The sequence below is a fragment of the Arachis hypogaea genome, chromosome 3 (genome assembly GCF_003086295.3).
Source record: "Arachis hypogaea cultivar Tifrunner chromosome 3, arahy.Tifrunner.gnm2.J5K5, whole genome shotgun sequence".
Classification (NCBI taxonomy): domain Eukaryota; kingdom Viridiplantae; phylum Streptophyta; class Magnoliopsida; order Fabales; family Fabaceae; genus Arachis; species Arachis hypogaea.
Window position 1 is genome coordinate 13,930,361 of NC_092038.1, and position 19,264 is coordinate 13,949,624.

The 19,264-nt window shown below is 30.2% G+C and overlaps 1 protein-coding gene across 2 annotated transcripts; it reads left to right on the plus strand.

Annotated features, from left to right (window-relative positions):
• Positions 1 to 2,992: 2,992 nt before the first annotated feature.
• LOC112789608 (protein DETOXIFICATION 40) lies at positions 2,993 to 17,946 on the plus strand. Of its 2 annotated transcripts, none has more exons than XM_025831571.2 (7): positions 2,993 to 3,707; positions 13,188 to 13,819; positions 16,071 to 16,127; positions 16,221 to 16,459; positions 17,040 to 17,158; positions 17,282 to 17,368; positions 17,694 to 17,946. In XM_025831571.2, the coding sequence occupies exons 1-7, from the start codon at positions 3,372 to 3,374 to the stop codon at positions 17,757 to 17,759; spliced, it is 1,536 nt and encodes a 511-aa protein (XP_025687356.1). In that variant the 5' UTR covers positions 2,993 to 3,371; the 3' UTR covers positions 17,760 to 17,946. The 2 variants fall into 2 exon arrangements, with proteins under 2 accessions (XP_025687356.1, XP_025687355.1); XM_025831570.3 differs by lacking the exon at positions 2,993 to 3,707 and adding an exon at positions 11,908 to 12,490.
• Positions 17,947 to 19,264: the final 1,318 nt, after the last annotated feature.

The window sequence follows — 19,264 nt, forward strand, 5'->3', positions numbered from 1 at the left end:
GGAAGTAGAAGCGGTGGTGGTGTTAGTGGTGGTTGTTGTGGCGGAAGAGTAGTGATGGTGGTGGTGGAAGGTGTTGTCGGGAGAGAGAACCTCCATTGGGTGAAGCTTTGGGAGGTTGTGGAGGAAGAAGAAAAGGTGGAGGATTCGCATGATTTGCGAAGGTTGTGAGGCAGTTGTAGTGGTGGCGGCGGTGGCGGTGGTGGAGGAGTGCTAGGGAGGGGTGGTGAGTGGAGGGTGTTGCCGGTGGGGCTGAGAACAGTTTGGGCAAGGAGGGGGTTTTTAGTCTCTGCAACAATTTCTAGTGACACGTGGCACCTACATTTGATAACTCAGCCTCCACCTGACACGTCATCCAGGCAACCTGTTGGCAACCGGTCACAGGGATCGATACGTCCACTAATGTTGATGGTTGAGGACCTGGTTGAGGTTTCTAGATGATAAAGGTGCGACATGTCCCAATTTAAAATGTTCAGGGGCCGGAAAGAGTATTTACCCTATATATATATATATATATATATATATATATATATATATATATATATATATATATATATATATATATAATACATGCTTGTTTTAATTTAATTATATTATTTATAAAATATGATTATAAACATAAATTTGATTTAATTTGTATTTTTAAAAACAGTATAGGTCAGTTTGTATCTCTATACGGAATAGTGGTGAGGATCGCTAATTTTATTGTATTCAGATAGTGCTAATCTTATTAATGGTAATTACTACATCTAATATTATTCTACGTACATATTCCAAAATATCTAGCGTACTTATTCATGAGGATGTATCAATTTTAATTTCTCATTACTAAGCCTAAGCAATTTGATGATAAGTTTGAATGAAGGTTATGATTGTACATGTCAAATTAATTGTATAGTATAGTGATTGATGATGAATATTGATACCGTATAAAATACAAACATATAAATGATGCAAACATTACATGGGGGTGAATACGACGAAACACAAAATGGTCCTTGCCTTAATCGTATCTCAGCCACTTGAATCAAGTGCCACAATCTCTCTTGTCCTTTCACTTAAACATGGAACCACGAAACATTAGCCTCCATTCATAATTCATTTTTTTGTTATTTTTTGCTTTGCGACAAGTCTATTACGTCCATTTATGTCACTTTCTTCAATTATTTTTTACTTTAATTGCTATGAATATTAAAAAGGTCTACAAAGTCGTATAATTAAATACTAATTTTTATAAAATAAAAAAAAATAGGTTACTAACAACATTTTAGTCAACAATTCTATTTTACTTTTCTTCCCTGAAAAAAAAAGATTATATTTGGCTAGTTAGTTTCTTTTATTTTTCTTTATATTAATTATATGTTAACTATTGAATTATACTATTCACTGTTAGAAAAATGTGTATTACTGTCGGAATAAATTAATAATAATTCTGTCACAAATAAGTACTACAAAAGTAAATAACTTGGTGTCAAATATTACTGTTGGATTTACAGTAATTCAAAAAACCTAAAAGCACCGTTTCACTTAAAATGGATTTCATTATGTCAGATTAATCCAATAGTGATGCCAAATTAATTCAAATTTTTTTCATTTGCTATTTTAAGTGTCTTGAAAATCATATCAATCTTTGAGATAAATTATTTATCGACAATACATAAATACTAAAAACGAACCGAAATATTATAAGCACGACACCATTACATAAAAACAAATAAACCGATCGTATAGCAGAAAATTTCATATTTGTAATAAAAAGATTTCATCAAGTCATTGTAGGTTGAAATCACACAAAAGTTAAAAAAAAATAATTAATTCCATTTAAGACCGAATACATAGTATAAGAACCAACAATATTAAACACAAATAAAAATAAACTGAAAAATGTCCCATATAATACCAAATATATTCATCTAAAAATTCTGAAACTACTACCTTCCATCCAAATTCAAATTCAGAAATAATACTGATTTTCACAAAGAAAAATGAAATTATTCATTATCATTTGATTCAATTGCATTCGATTCCATTCCATTCAATTCAAATTGTTGAAGAATGAAACTACATAAATTAGGAATGAACCAAACCTCGTCCACTTAATTCGATTCAGAAGAATAATCTAATTCGTCTTGGTTCAACTTATCTAAACTTAAATTATTCATTATTTCGAATACGCAAAACCTATAGGAATTTGATTGCAGTGTTGAATTTTAAAAGAAACGCAAACTTTAATTGAAAAACAATGCGGATCAAAACCTGTAGAGAAAAAGAGGGAAAATTCGTAGAGAAATTAGAGAAATCTAAAAAAAACGAGAAAATTTACAGAAAAAATACCAAAAAAAGAAGCTTTATGTAGCAAAGAAGCGTTTAGTTAAATGTTTGTTAAGAGCGTGTAAACACGTGCGCGTAAGTGTGTGTGACTCTAAATTACTTGGTTGCTCATATAACTTGGATGTAGAGTTTTATTGTAAATTATATTACTATGTGGTTTCAAATATCTCTGCATCTTCTATACCTCTATATAACCGAATTAATACTCAATTTGACTCCTGAAATTTGAGGTCGGACTCAAATTAATCCTTAAAATTATAATTGACTCTTTTCGGTCCCTAAAATTTACAACAATAACTCATGTTAGCCCTTGAGCTAATTTCTCTAAATAACGTATTGATTTTGCATGTTAACTTGCTAAAATTTTGACTGCTCCTCACCTAGATTCTATGTGACTAAGACCTACTAAATCTCCTAGAAACTTGATTGGCTCTCTAATATCCTTCATGAAGACAATAATAATAACAAGTTCAATTTAAAAGTTTTGTGACTTTAGGAGCAACTATCAAATTTTTCGAGTTCTAATAAATCTTGATCACATAAAACCTGAGTGAGATCTCAAATCTAAATCACAACAAATTAATATACTAAATCAACATGTTATTAACAGAAATTAGTTCAAAAACCAATATAAATTATGATTATAAATTTTGAAATCAAATTTGAGCCTATTAAAATTTTAAAAATTAAATTAAATTCAACTTCAAATTTTATGGACCAAAACTGAGTATTAAATCCATAAACACCCAGCACCAACTTTACTTTACACACAAATAATTGTATGCATGATTCAACTATCGATCGTATTCGAGTCCCTGTACCACACGTAGATACAGCCATGGCTTCTAAGTACAGATCAAATAGACAGTTTTCATTTTTTATTATAATTCTTTTGTGTTTTTATAATTTGTCTCCTTCTGCCCAAAGAATAATAAAAGGGTTTGAAGCCTATCATAGCTTTGTCCATATATAAAAGAAAAAGCTTCCATCTCCATAACACAAACAATTATTGTTGCTGTGGGTTCAAAGTTCAATCATTATATATGGGTTCTGCTTCAGAAAATCTCCCTTCAACACCACCATCACCATGTTTATCATCATTTAGTTCTTCAAAGCATGATTTTGATGAATCAAATAATGGTGAACTTGAGAGGATTCTGTCGGACACAAGTGTTCCTCGTTCAAAGAGACTTGGAGCGGCCACGTGGATTGAGTTAAAGTTACTATTTTACCTTGCTGCCCCTGCAGTTATAGTGTATGTCATCAACTATGTTATGTCTATGTCAACACAAATTTTCTCGGGCCATCTTGGTAATCTTGAGCTTGCTGCCTCTTCCCTTGGAAACAATGGCATCCAAATCTTTGCTTATGGTCTCATGGTAATACATTTTTTTCCTTTTTCATTTTTTTGCACACACACATATGGCTATGTCTATCATGCTTATGATGACTACCCTGTCTATAATTGCATATTATATAATTTTAATTAACATTTAAAAAAATATTGCTAAAATTTAAAGTTTGCAATTTTTTACATTTAAAAATATATATTTTTTTATAAGTTAAAAGACGTAATACTTTTTAAATACGAGGAATATTATATACGACTTGTATAAAAGTGCGGGATAAAGTATGTTGTTAAATTATTAGAGTAAAAAAATTAAATTAATTAATAACTAAAAGTTTAAAAGTAATGATAAAAAATAATAAATTTTGGTAGTCGTATAGCATATCTCTTTAAATATTACTAAATTGTATATATAGTCATTATAATTATTATAGTTATATATACTATATAGCAAAAATATGAATATATATAGTTTAATTTTAGAAAAGATTTTACTTTTTTATCTTAAGAGATGTTAAAATGATACTTTTCTTTTTCTCTATTTGTAAAATATACACTTTTCTCCTTTATAATTTTTAAAAAATCTCATATTTAATCTATTTTAAATTTTTTGGATTAACTAATGTTAATTTTATTTATTTTTCAAAAAAAATAAATTATTTTTTTATAAAAATATCTTTTAACAAAAATTTTATTTTTTGTGATTAAATTTTATTTTCTAAAATACCCTTTAACAAATTATTTTTCTATTGATTAAAAAAGTAAACATGCACCGTAGAAAGAAACAAAGAGGCATGATTAACAAAAAAGAATTAGTCTAAAGAATTAACTTTTAATTAATTAACATTGGCCATTTTTTAATTGTAAAAACTTTTATTTTTTGAGATTTATTAAAATTTAGCATTCATGATTTAGAACTCAAAAATTTAAAATGAAAAGGATAATAATTAATATGCATTACATGAAAATAATGAAGTTGGTTTCTTAATTGAATTCCTAAAAAATAAAAACATTTAATATGCATTACGTTTTTGAAGATAAACAGAACTGAATGAATATGCACGAACATGAAAATAATGAAGGGAAAAAAATGAATATGAAGAAAAAATAAATGAATGGATTGTAAAGGAAACGAGACAACATAAATAATAGAGAATGTGGTCGAAGAGAAAAAAAAAAGAAAAAAATATATTAAATAAAAAAGAGATGAATGAAATAATTATAAAGAAGAAAAACAGACAAAAAAAGGAAAGGAAATTTACCTGGTAAAAAGATATATATAAAATAAGTTATAGCCAGAAATTTTGAGTAAAAATTAATAATTTTAAGATAAAAATTTGGGTGCAGTCAGTTTCATGTGAAGTTGATAATTGAGGGTTGTTAGATAATTTGATTGATTTGACTAAATTTTCGTCTAACGATTTTCAACTATCGACTTTATATAAAGTCAAATGCACCTGAATTTTTACCTAATTTTAAGATCTAAATGTTATTGTGGACTTCTTGCTAGCTTAAATGTTGTTGTTGACTTCTTGTTAGCTTTTTTTTTAAGTATCATCAAACTCATAAATATAATTTTAGAGATTAAATAGTATATATTTTTCTAACAAAATATTGGACCACGAAGTCAATAATAATGAGTTATAATTTAAATGATATATTTTTTTCATATTTATTTAAGAGATCGCGAATTTAAATCTCTCTATGTTTAGGGAGAAAAAAAAAATTAGACCACGAGTTCCGCATGGTCAGGTAGGTCTTTTCTCCCTCAATGCATTTGTAATTTGGAAACGAGAAACGAAGACTGCATGCATGGCGCGGGACCATGAGTTAATTAATGCATGTCTTCATCTTCTTTCAATATTTTCATTTTTGTTCGGGTGTTACCTTTTAAGAAAGAAATTAAACAAACTAAATAAGGGAGATACTTCTCAATATAGAAATGGAATTTTCTTTCTTGCCTATTTGATCTTAGAGAAATTATTAGTTGTTTCAAAAACAATTATTATTTTTAATGCAATAATATAATAAAAAAGTATAGAGAATCAATTTTTAGTTGGATCAATTAGTATTATTCAGATATACTAAATAATACTAATTGATCCTAATTATATTCTAATAAGTTAATTTTAAAAGTTAGATTCATAATTTAAGATTTAAGATAAAAAAATTATAATTTAAAATAAATAAAATAATTTTAAATAAGTGAGCTGATGTTAATTAAAAAGAGTAATGACCTTATATTACTATAATGTAATATGTATATTTACTCACTTGATACATTTTAAGTTTGCAATATATATCTAATTAACAAAAGGTTCAGGATACCATAAAAAAAGGAGTGCACTTAAAAATGTAAAAAAAAAATGTAAATATAGTTTTTCCTTTCTTAATAGAATTTGCTATCGTGTAAAAAATATGTGTCAAATATAATTTATTTTGAGATTTTTTTTAGATAAGCATTTTTTAAACAATTTTTTATGTGAATTTATTTATTTTTATTTTTCAAACAAAAAATTTATAAATACTAATAACTTAATCATAGTAAAGATAAAGTTTAAAATATTATTAGATTTTGAAAAAAAATAAGATTAATTATACTTTATTTTTAATCTTAACCCTCTTAGTGTTAGAATTATGGTTTTTTTTTTCCAAAGATAGTAGGTTATATTTCATTAATTATTGAAAAATGAAATACAAAGATGTCCAAAAGCAGGACAGCATAATGAAAAGTGGGGATTTCCCAAAAACACTACACTGAAGGTATTCATCCAACGGTGCAAGGTCGAAAAACAAAAAAAATCTTAAAGAAGAAAGAATGATAAATCAAATTGAATGCAACTAAGAGCTTGCCTCATGGAGATGACGACCTAAACTGGGAGTTCTTTGGATTTCACGGAGCAACTTGACAGAGCTTGCTAGAATGCCAGACGGCATTGAAGTAGAACCTTCAAAAATCAACTGGTTGCGAGCTTTCCAGCAGTTCCAGCAAATGATGGCAAGCAATTGAGGATTACGGTCATCATTCTTCAACAGGTTAAGCATCTCTGTTGATGCAATCCACCATGTCCAAAAGTCGTTAGGACTCTGAGGGGGAAGACAGTCACGAAGATAACTCTGAGACCATACATCTTTAATTCTAGAGCAATCGATCAAACAATGAGTGACTGTTTCGGTGGCTTCATGACAGTAGGGGCATATTGGTGATATAGATGGGATGCGGTGATGAATCTGAGCAAGCACCGGGAGCCGGCCATGGAGAGCTTTCCAGATAAATAGCTTAATTTTGTGAGGCAAGTTCAACTTCCATAGATCAATCCACGGCTTTTTCTGTTGCATATAATTAGGGCAAAGCTCCAGAGGCAGATGGTAAAATAAATAGCCAATTCTGTAACCTGAAGCTGTATCATATTGTTTGGATTTGTTCAAATTCTATTGCAATTTGTCCCTACTCTGCTGAATTTTAACTGACAAAATCCTGTTTGCAACGTCTTGGGGAAATAATTCTTGAATAAGATTCTTATTCCAATTCCTATCTTCAGTAATTAGATCTTTAACTCTTGGAACCAACTCAGCAATAGCTTGTCTATTTGGCATGTCAGAAATCATTAAAGGATACGGAGGAGGCAGCCAAGGATCCTCAAAGGTTCGGATATTCTCTCCAATACCCACAGCACAATTAAGACCTTTTTCAACAATCTTTCAGCCTTCCAGTATACTCCTCCATCCCCAAGAAGGTAAGACTCCAATTTCTGCCGTTATAGCATTACCATTGCTAAAGTATTTACCTCTTAGGATTTTGGATAATAAGGAAGTAGGTTGTGTTACAAGTCGCCAAAACTGTTTGCCTAAAAGCGCCAGATTTTGGATTCTGAGATCTTTAAATCCAAGGCCTCCTTCTTTTCGTGGGCGAGTCATAGTGTCCCAGCTAATCCAAGCCATCCGCCTTTCAGAACCTTTTTGTCCCCACCAGAACTGAGAAAGTAGAGAGTGAATTTCTGAGATTAAACCATCAGGCAACTTGAAGCAAGATAATGTATAAATAGAAATAGCTTCTCCCACTGTCTTAAGCAATACGTGTCTACCACCTGACGATAGAAGATTACGCTTCCACCCTTAGATTCTTTTCTGAATCTTTTCTTTGATCATACTAAAAGAAGCCTTTTTCGATTTAGAGACTGTAGAAGGCAAACCAAGGTATTTATCCTAAGCCCCAATATGATTAATATTCATAGAATTAGCCAGTAGTATACGAGTAGTGGATGGAGTGTTAGAATTATGGTTGTGCCACTAGTAATCTAATGATGCAATATAGATAATCTAACATATTGCAAATAATCAAGTAAAGTAACAACTTAATCTGCAGTTTAAACGCGTAACTTCATAAAAAGTTATTTCATTTTGAGATAATAAATATGAAAGTTAGTATCTACATATACGATAACAATCGATTAAATATGAATAAATAATTTTACAACAATGCTAGAAACTAACTTTATATAAGCCAAGAATCAGCCAACTGGTAAATCAGAGATACGGTGACTTTAACCGGATGTTGCTACTGATAGGCACACGAATGTTTCTTTTTCTTGTAAATTGAATGGTTTTGGATATGATTTATATGTTTCATGTGTTACGCATTAATAAAACATAATTAATTATATTGAACCAACTAATGAATGATCAAAGCATCTGTTCCGTGATTCTCTCCTAACACTAGCGTATCTTCCCTCATGTTTTGAACGTGGTCAACAATAATTTAACAAACAAATTAAATTATAAATTAATAAAACTAATTATAATGAATTATGTTGTTCCATTCTTGACTGATTATTAGTTTGTTCCATATACATAATTTTATATTAACAAATACATAAATACTACCAATTAATTAAATGGAGAAAACCCCTTCAATTGATTTGACAATGACATAAAAAAAAATCTTACGTACGCAATTTTACACTACAAAACAAAATTTATAAAATTACATCAACGTTACGGCAGTTTTATAATACTGTCATAATATTTAGTTCACTATGGTAATTGTTCTATGCTAATTATTACTACTTTTGTTTAATTCTATGATAATTGCCACTGCATCAACGTTACGGCAGTTTTATAAAACTGTCATAATATTCGTTCACTATGGTAATTATTCTATACTAATTATTACTACTTTTGTTTAATTCTATAGTAATTGCCACTACTTCAATTTATTTTTAGGTCATGAATTGAGGTTTTATGCAAGGTTACAAAAACCAAACCAGTCAAATACCATCAGAGTTTAACTAGTTTAATTAAATATAAAACAAAAATATTAAAAATTTTATTTATAATTTTAAATATTTAAATTTAATTATTTCTAAACTAATAAAATTTAAAATTTTATATTTTTATATAATAAATTATCCATAATTTAATATTAAAAGTTTACAAACAATTTTAAATATCAAAATTTATAACTAAAAAAAAATCAAAACGTATATAAATGACAAATACATAATGTTCTATTAACAAAAAAACAATATTAACAAATAAATTTTTAACTAATCAAAGGCATTATTCATCACAAATCATAATCATTATTAAGTGTTCCAATATCTCCATCATAAGTATGTAATCCAAAACCACATCTTTAGAAGTACCACCAAAATAAGTCGCATTTGAGAAATCAATTTCAACATATGGTATATCCACATCAACTTTCATATCTCCTCCATCTAATAAAATAGAATAAAATGTCAAGAAGAATTCAAAGTTAACACTGTAAACCCAGGACCATCTTCATATGCCATTACCCAAAAATCTGTCGTATCAATACTTTGAATGTCAGTTTGATCAAAATTTCTCTTCTTTCGATGCAACCTAGATTGAAGGCTTAGATTATGGGTCACATAAATAATGTCACTTAGGTTTAGATTATAGATTGAATGGATTGGTTCAAAAATACTCCAGTTCCTTTCACATCCAAATAAAGAAGGTGTTTAATGAAGAAGATGGATCGCCATTTTTTATAAATTAGAAGCACTCCAACTGTGTAGCCTCCACCATTCACCTAATCGATATAAAAATCAAATATCGTTTATCACACAATATTTAAAAAATATTCAAAGTAAATTGAAATTAGAAATAAAATTACTTACCATGTTCGAGTCTATCTCTTTGTGCTCTCAAAGCACATTCCCTCTTAAAACTCTTTTCACGCTATCAATACAATTGTATCTCTTGCATTGCATTAATCGAGTCATCGTAAAGTTATCAACATCAACTAAATCAAGTAAAGGCTTTAAAATATTTACATTCTCAACAAAATCTTCACTACAGAAAAAAAGTTGGATTCAAGTAAAGGCTTTAAAATATTTACACTTCAAATGCTTATCTCATGCATTTTCAAGATACTTGTAACGTGTGTATACAACTTTTCGATTTTTAAACATTGTCTTGATAGAATTTTTGGCTCTTTGCATATCTTCATACACGCGTATCTCAAAGAGGGTTTCTCATCAGCATCAACAATCTTCAACAACTTAATAAGAGGATCAATAATTTTCACAGTAATAACACAATCTTGCCAAAATTTATTATCCAAGGCAATTAAACTAACAATCTTCCTATTAGCACTTTTGGCTAATTTATGAGAAGCAAAAAATTTATCCATCATCAATGCTTGCGAGTCTTCTTTATGATCATATATACTTTTCAAAGTAATGAAAATAGTGGTGGAAATTGGTGTATCTCAATCCTCTAAAATCATATTTGTTTTTATTTTAAATCAAAACGACACTATTTTGAGGGTATACCACCGAACTGGTAATCCTCAAAAAATCTGACCGATTCTATTGATTCATGAGTTAACTGTCAGTTCGATCGATTTTCAAATTGATTTTTTGTCAGGTGATTCTCAATGTCAACCGAACCAATTAGATGACCAATTTTTTATTAATTCGATCGAATCAACCGATCCAATTTGATTTTCAAAAAGATGGTTTTATGTGCACATGTTCGTTGTTGTGTTCTTATAAAAAAAGAGTAATAATAGAATTATTTTATCCGGTTAAACTTCTAAAATAGAACTTAAAATTATGTCGTTTTTTTTAAATGTAGTTCTTGATAATCTTGACGGTTAAAATTGCCATAATTATCCAAAGAAACAACCATTTTAATCAAAGTTTTTTTATAGTGTTATGGCAAAAAAAAAAGTCCTTAGTGTAATCTATTTTTGTTTAATAATGACCTACATTCATTTAAACAACAAAATTAAAACAATAAATAAATTAGAACAAGAGATTCATTCTATACAAAAAAACAAAAAACACTTAAAATTTTCTAAACTCCTAATAGTCACAAGAGAATTTACACATAAATTGAATAGTTCTGCTAGGTAGATAACGGGATGTAAATAACTTAAACAACAGGCTGCACTTTAAACCCATTAAAACAAAAAACATCTCACCCATTTACACCCACCATAAGCCTAACCTCTCACCTTTCGCAGTTTCACATTTCTTTCCTTTTAGCATAGCTGCTTCACTCTCCCTTTTCTGTTGCGTTGTCACGAATGCACCTCACTGCCACCGCCACCGTCTAAAGAAGCAACGTGCCGCAGCCACTTCACCTTCTTCTCCCATGCATCGTACCTCCCCTGTGCTCCCTGTAACCGATGCCGCCGTTGCACCTTCTTCTTTGAGTCGCGTCACCCCTGCTTTTGTCGTCGCCGCTGCACCTTCTTCTCCCATGTATCGCACCGCGCGTTCCGAACGAATAAGTTGGTCTTCTTCTCCCCCTGCGTTTGCAACGCTGCCGATCATCTTGAACCCTCCTTGCATTGTGCCATCTGAATAATCAACGCAGCTGCTCATCTGTCCCGTGGTGATAATGGCTGTTGCTTTTTATGTTTTTGAATATTTCTTTAATGATGGATTGGATGTTTTTTTATTTTAGGTGGATATTTTTTTTTTTTTTTGCAATGGAGGACGGCAACATAAGACAGCAAGAAGCAATACCGGCATTAAGGAGGAAAGAAAAAGAAAAAGAAAAAAATTTGGGTAGAAACGCAACGAACGGAGAGAAATTAGGATTTATAAGGTGAATAGGAATGAAATAGAATTAAGTTAAGTTTTGATTATAATTATTAAAAATATAATTTTTAAAATTAATTAAACATTCTGTTTTTATCCTATTGTTTACGTTATTTAGTATAAACAATTAAACATTATCCCCTATACTTTCTCAAATATTTTTCAACTAAAAAGGTCATTGTCACCAGCCTCCAACATTGTACATAGATTACGAAATTGAAGCAAATTTACTATTTAGTCTATATTCTATAGTCCTAGTAGCCAAGTCGTATTTGTTCCCCTGCATATATATATATAGAGAGAGATGCTACCCTGTACCCTCCATCAGCCTCAAGCAAAGGTTCGATTAGCATAACAGTATAACACCAGTAACATGGGTTCTCCTCCTTCAAACCATGTCGATGATGTTGATGAACCTTTGCTAACTCCTTCAACACCACCACCACCTCTGCAAAATTTATCATTTAGTTCGAAGCATGATGAATCATCAAATACTGGTGAACTTGAGAGGATACTGTCAGACACAAGTGTTCCTCTTTCAAAGAGAGTTGGAGCAGCAACATGGATTGAGTTAAAGTTACTATTTTACCTTGCTGCCCCTGCAGTTATAGTGTATCTCATTAACTATGTTATGTCCATGTCCACACAAATATTCTCTGGTCATCTTGGTAATCTTGAGCTTGCTGCTGCTTCCCTTGGAAACACTGGCATCCAAGTCTTTGCCTACGGCCTCATGGTATTTACAATTCCCCCCCCCCCCCTTTTTTTTTTTTCGAATTCAATCCTAAATATTTTTTGTTAGAGACAATTTTGTTCAAGATTTGAAAACCATCTTAGTATGCCATGCTTCTATTTTTCTTTCCTTTCCCTTTTTGAAATTTTTTTGAAAAGAACATCCATGGGAGATAATTCTTTTTGATATATATATATATATATATATATATATATATATATATATATATATATATATCAGTAAATAAGGATATATCTTTCTGTTGAAATTCCAACGGTAGTTTGCCACTGATAAGAGTAATAGTAACAGATTGGTAGAGTTAGTTACTTGAGAACTAGTCTTCTGTTATGGCAGTTATAACTGCTTTCTTCTTTTATAGCGGTGTATTGTCTGTATAAGAGTGTGAATGAATCATTTTCGTCTTGCCCTCTGACGAGTCATTTACGAGTCATACTAGTTGTACATAAAATTATTAAATCAGTCGATCATATAAAAATATATTATAATACAAAATATACTAAAAAATAAGTTAAATAATATATATTTATATACAAATATATAATAACTAATTTGATAACTGATTTCTTGTAAGCAAATCGCATTTTTGTTCGGGCACATATGAGTATATGACCACTACTCTGCCTTATTGCTTCTGTTCGCAAGTGTGCCACTCAAGCTAATTTTGATGTGTGATGAACAGTTGGGGATGGGTAGTGCTGTAGAGACATTATGTGGACAAGCGTATGGGGCACAAAAATTCGAAATGCTTGGAGTATACCTACAAAGATCAACAATCCTTTTATCAATAGCAGGTATAGTCCTAACATTCATCTACATATTCTCGGAGCCCATTTTGGTGTTTTTAGGAGAATCCCCAAGAATCGCATCGGCAGCAGCACTTTTCGTGTACGGCCTAATCCCACAAATATTTGCGTACGCCGTAAACTTCCCAATCCAGAAGTTTCTACAGGCACAAAGCATAGTGGCACCGAGCGCGTACATCTCAACCGCGACGTTGGCGATTCACGTGCTGTTGAGTTGGTTGGTGGTGTACAAGGTGGGGTTGGGTTTGTTAGGAGCGTCGTTGGTGTTGAGCTTTTCGTGGTGGGTGATAGTGGTGGCGCAGTTTGTGTACATTGTGAAGAGCGAGAGGTGTAAGGACACGTGGCGGGGGTTTAGCGTTCAAGCGTTTTCCGGGCTGCCGGAGTTTTTTAAGCTGTCTGCTGCTTCGGCTGTGATGCTGTGTCTTGAGACGTGGTACTTTCAGATTCTTGTTCTGCTTGCTGGCTTGTTGCCTCACCCTGAGTTGGCCCTTGATTCCCTTTCTATTTGGTAACTCTTTACTCTCTAATTTCTTATCTTTAATTTGTATGCACCCATTATTTATACTATTTAATATAAAAATAATTATTTTTATTAATAATATTATATAATTAAATAAATATATAAAATTATTTTATACAGAGAGTCAATACATTAAAATTATTTTCTTTTTTAGATTTAGAAAGACTCCGTCACCAACACTTATCAGCCAACAAACACACAACCTCATGGCGGCTCACTGCCATGCCACATGCCACACACAAGCCCACATAATTTCTTCATTTATTATATTTTATAATTAATTAAAAACATAATTATGTTTTAAAATAAAACTAAATTTCTGCATGCTGTTGTTATTCTTATAAAAGAAATTAATAGTACACTAATATGCAATCAAGTGCAGTAATCAAAAGTGATTAACATCCTAATATGATATGTTGGGTTTGCGTGAATTTTTAAAGAAAATATATTTTTTTAAAAGATTTTGTGAAAAAATAAAAGTAATTTTATATTTGGATATCTCATGCAAAAAATTTTTTTATCTATCAAGTATGTTTGGATATAATAATATAAAAGTATTTTTTATTTATTTATTACTTAAAAATATCTTTTCTTAAAAAAATATATTTTTATTTTTCTAATACTTTTATTTTTACTATTAGAAATTTTCTAAACACGATAAAAGATAAAAAAAAAATTCTTTTTTCATAAAAAAAATCTTTTTTTATCAAAATAATAACGCCCAAACAAGTTCGTTATCTAAAATAAAATCTTACTTTTCTCTATGACAAGCAGAAAATTATTTTCATATCAATAATAATGCATTTGAAATAATAAAAATAATATTAGTTTATTATTGACTATTTTTATTATTTTTATATTTATTTCTAAAAAAAATTCTTCCTCACTAAAATATTTATTGTTACATTATTTAACTGTACGTTATTATATTAATAAAATGTTGTTTTTAATTACTCGCTATCTCAACATCATATTGAAATATAACAGTAACCTAGAAAAAAAGTAGTGGTCATTTTCAGAGAAAGCTACATGCTAAAGAATAATGTACTCTCTTTTTTTTCTATTGATGTCACATAATACACATGATGGCATAATTTTGGCATTTACGGTGCTGATGGAAAAGAACAGTGATCCATTATATATACCTGTCGTTATAAAGCATATAGATCCAATTCTCATTCCCTTATGTCACTGAATCCATCATCAATAATGTTTAAAGAGTATTGTTCAAGCACGGACTTCGAATTTCAACGATTAAGATAAGTTCTGAATTCTTTAAAGGGTATAGGCAACATTCAAATAAAGTTACTCAACGATAGATAACCAAAACAAAATTGATGTGTATCATAATATCTAATTGTCTATTGTTTTTCTCTGTCTTCCTCTCCTAAATGCCAATGTTGCGTTTCAAAATCAAATTACCATTTTTTTTGTCATGAAAATTACCATATTTTTAAACTTCAACATATAGATTCTAGAAACAAGTTGTGGGTCTTTACAAAATTTTGTTCTTAACCATTTCGTCCACTAAAGTTAGGCCTGCTTTATAAACAGTATATATACTATTTTGTAGCTTACATAGCATTTTTGTATTCTTATATAGTTATTCCTAAATCCTAACCTTTATGTCAAAATCGAATTGTAGAAGCCTACTTCTAACTTTTGTAATGCAACGAGCATAGCAATTTCTTTTCATATTAATTAATCCAGTCTTATCCTATGCTGTTTCATTAAACTAGCTTTTATTTATATATGTTTAATACGGGCCGGGCTAACATTTTCATATGTTTTTTATTGTGCGTCTTTTCGTGTGGCTTTAAAACTACTTTGTTATCTATCGAGGGAAAAAAATCATTAAGTATTACATAACAAATATGAGAAACTAATAATTTCATATGTTTGTATGGAACTGTCTCTTAAATACAAAATATGTGCGATAGTTGAGTCAAATATTTTTGCTCAAATAATAATCATAAATATTAATGCATGAATACTTTTTATTAGTATTAATCAATATTTTAGGCTAATATTATATTTTTATACTATTAAAATTTAGAATTTATGATTTAAAATTTAACATAAAAATCTTTTTATTAGTTATGTAGTATTGTTCATAAAAAATAAATAGTATGCTAAAATTGTACAGGATCAAAATTAAATAACAAAAATAAACCATTGAATATATGAACCAAAAAACGAAAGTACTCCTTATTTAAAAGGCTTGTTTATTTTATTGCAGTACCACGGTGTCTGGATGGGTGTTCATGATCTCAGTAGGATTTAACGCTGCTGCAAGGTTAGACTAACTTTTTTTATTTTTTCATACCCTTTGTTTGGCATTATGGAAATTATTCCATAATGATTTAATATTATGATATGATGGATGCAGTGTGAGAGTGAGCAACGAGCTAGGAGCTAGGAATCCAAGATCAGCATCATTCTCAGTGGTGGTAGTGACAGTGATATCATTCGTGTTATCAGTGATAATAGCAATAGTGGTTCTATTATTAAGGGATGTAATAAGCTATGTCTTCACCGAAGGAGAAGAGGTTGCTGCTGCTGTCTCTGATCTCTGCCCTCTCCTCGCTCTTTCCATTGTCCTCAACGGCATTCAGCCCGTCTTATCCGGTACGCATTCAACCATCAATATTTATGTCTTTCAAATATTCTACTCATTCAAAGGATATATGTTTTTTTTTCTTCAGGTTTGTGATTTTCGTAAGAGTAAAATATGCTTTTTTGTCTTTAATGTTTATAATTTAAAAAAAATATATTTTTCATATTGAATAATTCAATTTTATTTGTAGCGTTATCAATTTTTTTTTTATTTTGTCTTTAATATTTTACATGGAGTTAACATCTAAAAATAATTTTGAATAAAAATAAAAAAATATTAGAAATAAAATTGAATAATACAACCAAATATTAAGAATATTTAAAAAAAATCCTAATATTAGAAATAAGAAAGATATTTTACCTTTTTTATAAAAAATATTTTTATCATTTAATTTTATTCAATTTTATTCTAATATTTTTTTGTGCTAAAATTATCTCTAAATGTTAATTTTATCTAAAATTTTAGAAACAAATTATAATGTTTAAAGGTAATTTTAATGCAAATAAAAAATATTTGGAATAAAATTAAATATTAAAAATAAAAAATATACTTTAATGTGACTGAAAATATTTGAATGAATTATAACTATAGGGGTGGCTGTTGGATGTGGATGGCAAACTTTCGTTGCATATGTAAACGTTGGTTGCTACTATGGAGTTGGCATACCATTGGGCTCGGTTCTTGGTTTCTATTTTAAGCTCAGTGCCAAGGTAAATAATGTTCCACTAATGAGGTCAATTATTTGTATTCTCACCCAAAGATGTTGCCCTTAATTAGAAATTTTTGCATGCTTATATTCTGTATATTGATATTGAATGTGTATATGTGTGTAGGGAATATGGATTGGGATGCTAGGTGGCACGGTTTTGCAAACACTTATTTTGATGTGGGTCACATTTCGAACGGATTGGACTAGAGAGGTAAAAGTAAAATTATTAAAATGCCTAATGCAATGATTATTTAATGCTTTTAATTATATATATAATTAATTATTTCGTCAATTTTTCCAACTATTTAATTACATTTCATATTACTTTGATAGCCAAATTAAATGTTATCTAATGTTATTACTTTATTTTGTATTATATTATTATACTTTAAATCCAATGGTTAAATTGATATGTATATCTATACAAAATTATTTTAAGATATAAGTATGAGAAATAGGTTTACACCTAATATATAAATGAAAATTTTTGTGATTAATTTATTTCTAGTTAATGATGGAAACTTTATTGATTGAAGGTTGAAGAAGCATCAAAGAGGTTGAATAAGTGGGACGACAATAAGGAGCCACTTCTGAAGAACTGAATGGCATATATAGTAGTAGTTTTAAACTCTTAATATTGTGGTTGGTCCATAGCTCCATATAAGTGAAGCTGGAGGAGACCTTGTAACTTTATTTTTATTTTTAGTTTTTGTATTGAAAGCCAAACCAATTCATTAGAGAATCAAGGGTGCAATAATATTGTAAAAGATGAATAGTGTTTGGGTAGAATCTATTCTGACTCCAATTTCTTTTTATGGGTCAACGAGCTTTTTTTTTTGGTCTACAAGGAAATTTAGAGCCCACCAAAAACAAAAAAACTAAAACTTCAAACTAAGAGAATAGAGATCATATGGGGTAATAAAATCTCTCTGCTATCATCGTTAATACTTAATGATGTGCCTTAATTCAAGTGGGAGAAGGTCAATGAAATAAAATTCTGAAAAAGATTTTAGGTTGTTCTTAGCAAGTCAATTTGTACTTCTATTGGCTTTTCTATAGACATTTTTTATGTTCAACTGCCAATCTCTCTTCACGATATGATTGATATTTCTGACTAAACCCTCTGCATGATTCTAGGTTTCTTCATTTTTCTACAAAATTTACAGCACTATTCTAAAATCTGTCTCTTAAATAGCTTTTTTGAATTCCAGGTCCCATGCCATGTTAAGTTTCTGGAGCACGCCTTAAAGTTCTGCTTTAAAAGCTGAACAGGTTCCAATATTCATCATGTATGCTACTAGCCATCTTTTTTGATGATTTCGAATAATGCATCCACAGCCGGCCCTTCGAGTGGTTACGTAGACAGCGCTGTCCACATTAATCTTTATCCAGGGTTCAGGGGGAGGAGACAAGCTTATTAGAATCTCCCTCTTTCTTACGTTTTGGATGAAATTTTTTTTCTTGAATGCTTTATCCAACTTTTGGATATAATCTATAATGATGCGTTCTGCTTTGGGTAGCCTTCTAAAAGGAGGAGACAAAAATTTCCTTATTTCTCCAGAATCATATCCACCAGCAAGTAACCATAAAGATGATTTTTTTATTGGGTTTTGGAATCTGAACCTACTTCCACGGTTAGATTCCATCGGTTCCAGGTCTCGAAGGGAGCTCTAAAGAGCTCTAGTATGTGTACCGGATTTATGAGTTGTGACCATATCCTGGAGGCAGCTAGGCAATCCTTAAAGGTATGAAGGATAGTTTCGATGAATTGGGCGCACATATGACAGTTTGGGTTGGCTCCAAATATTCGATTTCTTCAATCTAATGTCATGAGCCTTTTGTGAACAACTAGCCACATGAAGATTTTAATCTTTTGTGTTCCTTTCTATTTCCAAATGATTTCCCAGATTTCATTCCTAATCTGGTCTTGATTTGCCAACAACTTGTATGCACTGGATATGGAGAAATTACTATCATGTGTCAATCTCCAAAGCAGACGATGTTCACCAAACTCTTCATTAGGGGGATGAGTGGTTGTTATTTTTCTGATTTTGACTTCTTTCAAATAATTTTGGAGTCTGTTCAAGTTCTAGCTCCCTTCTCCAAG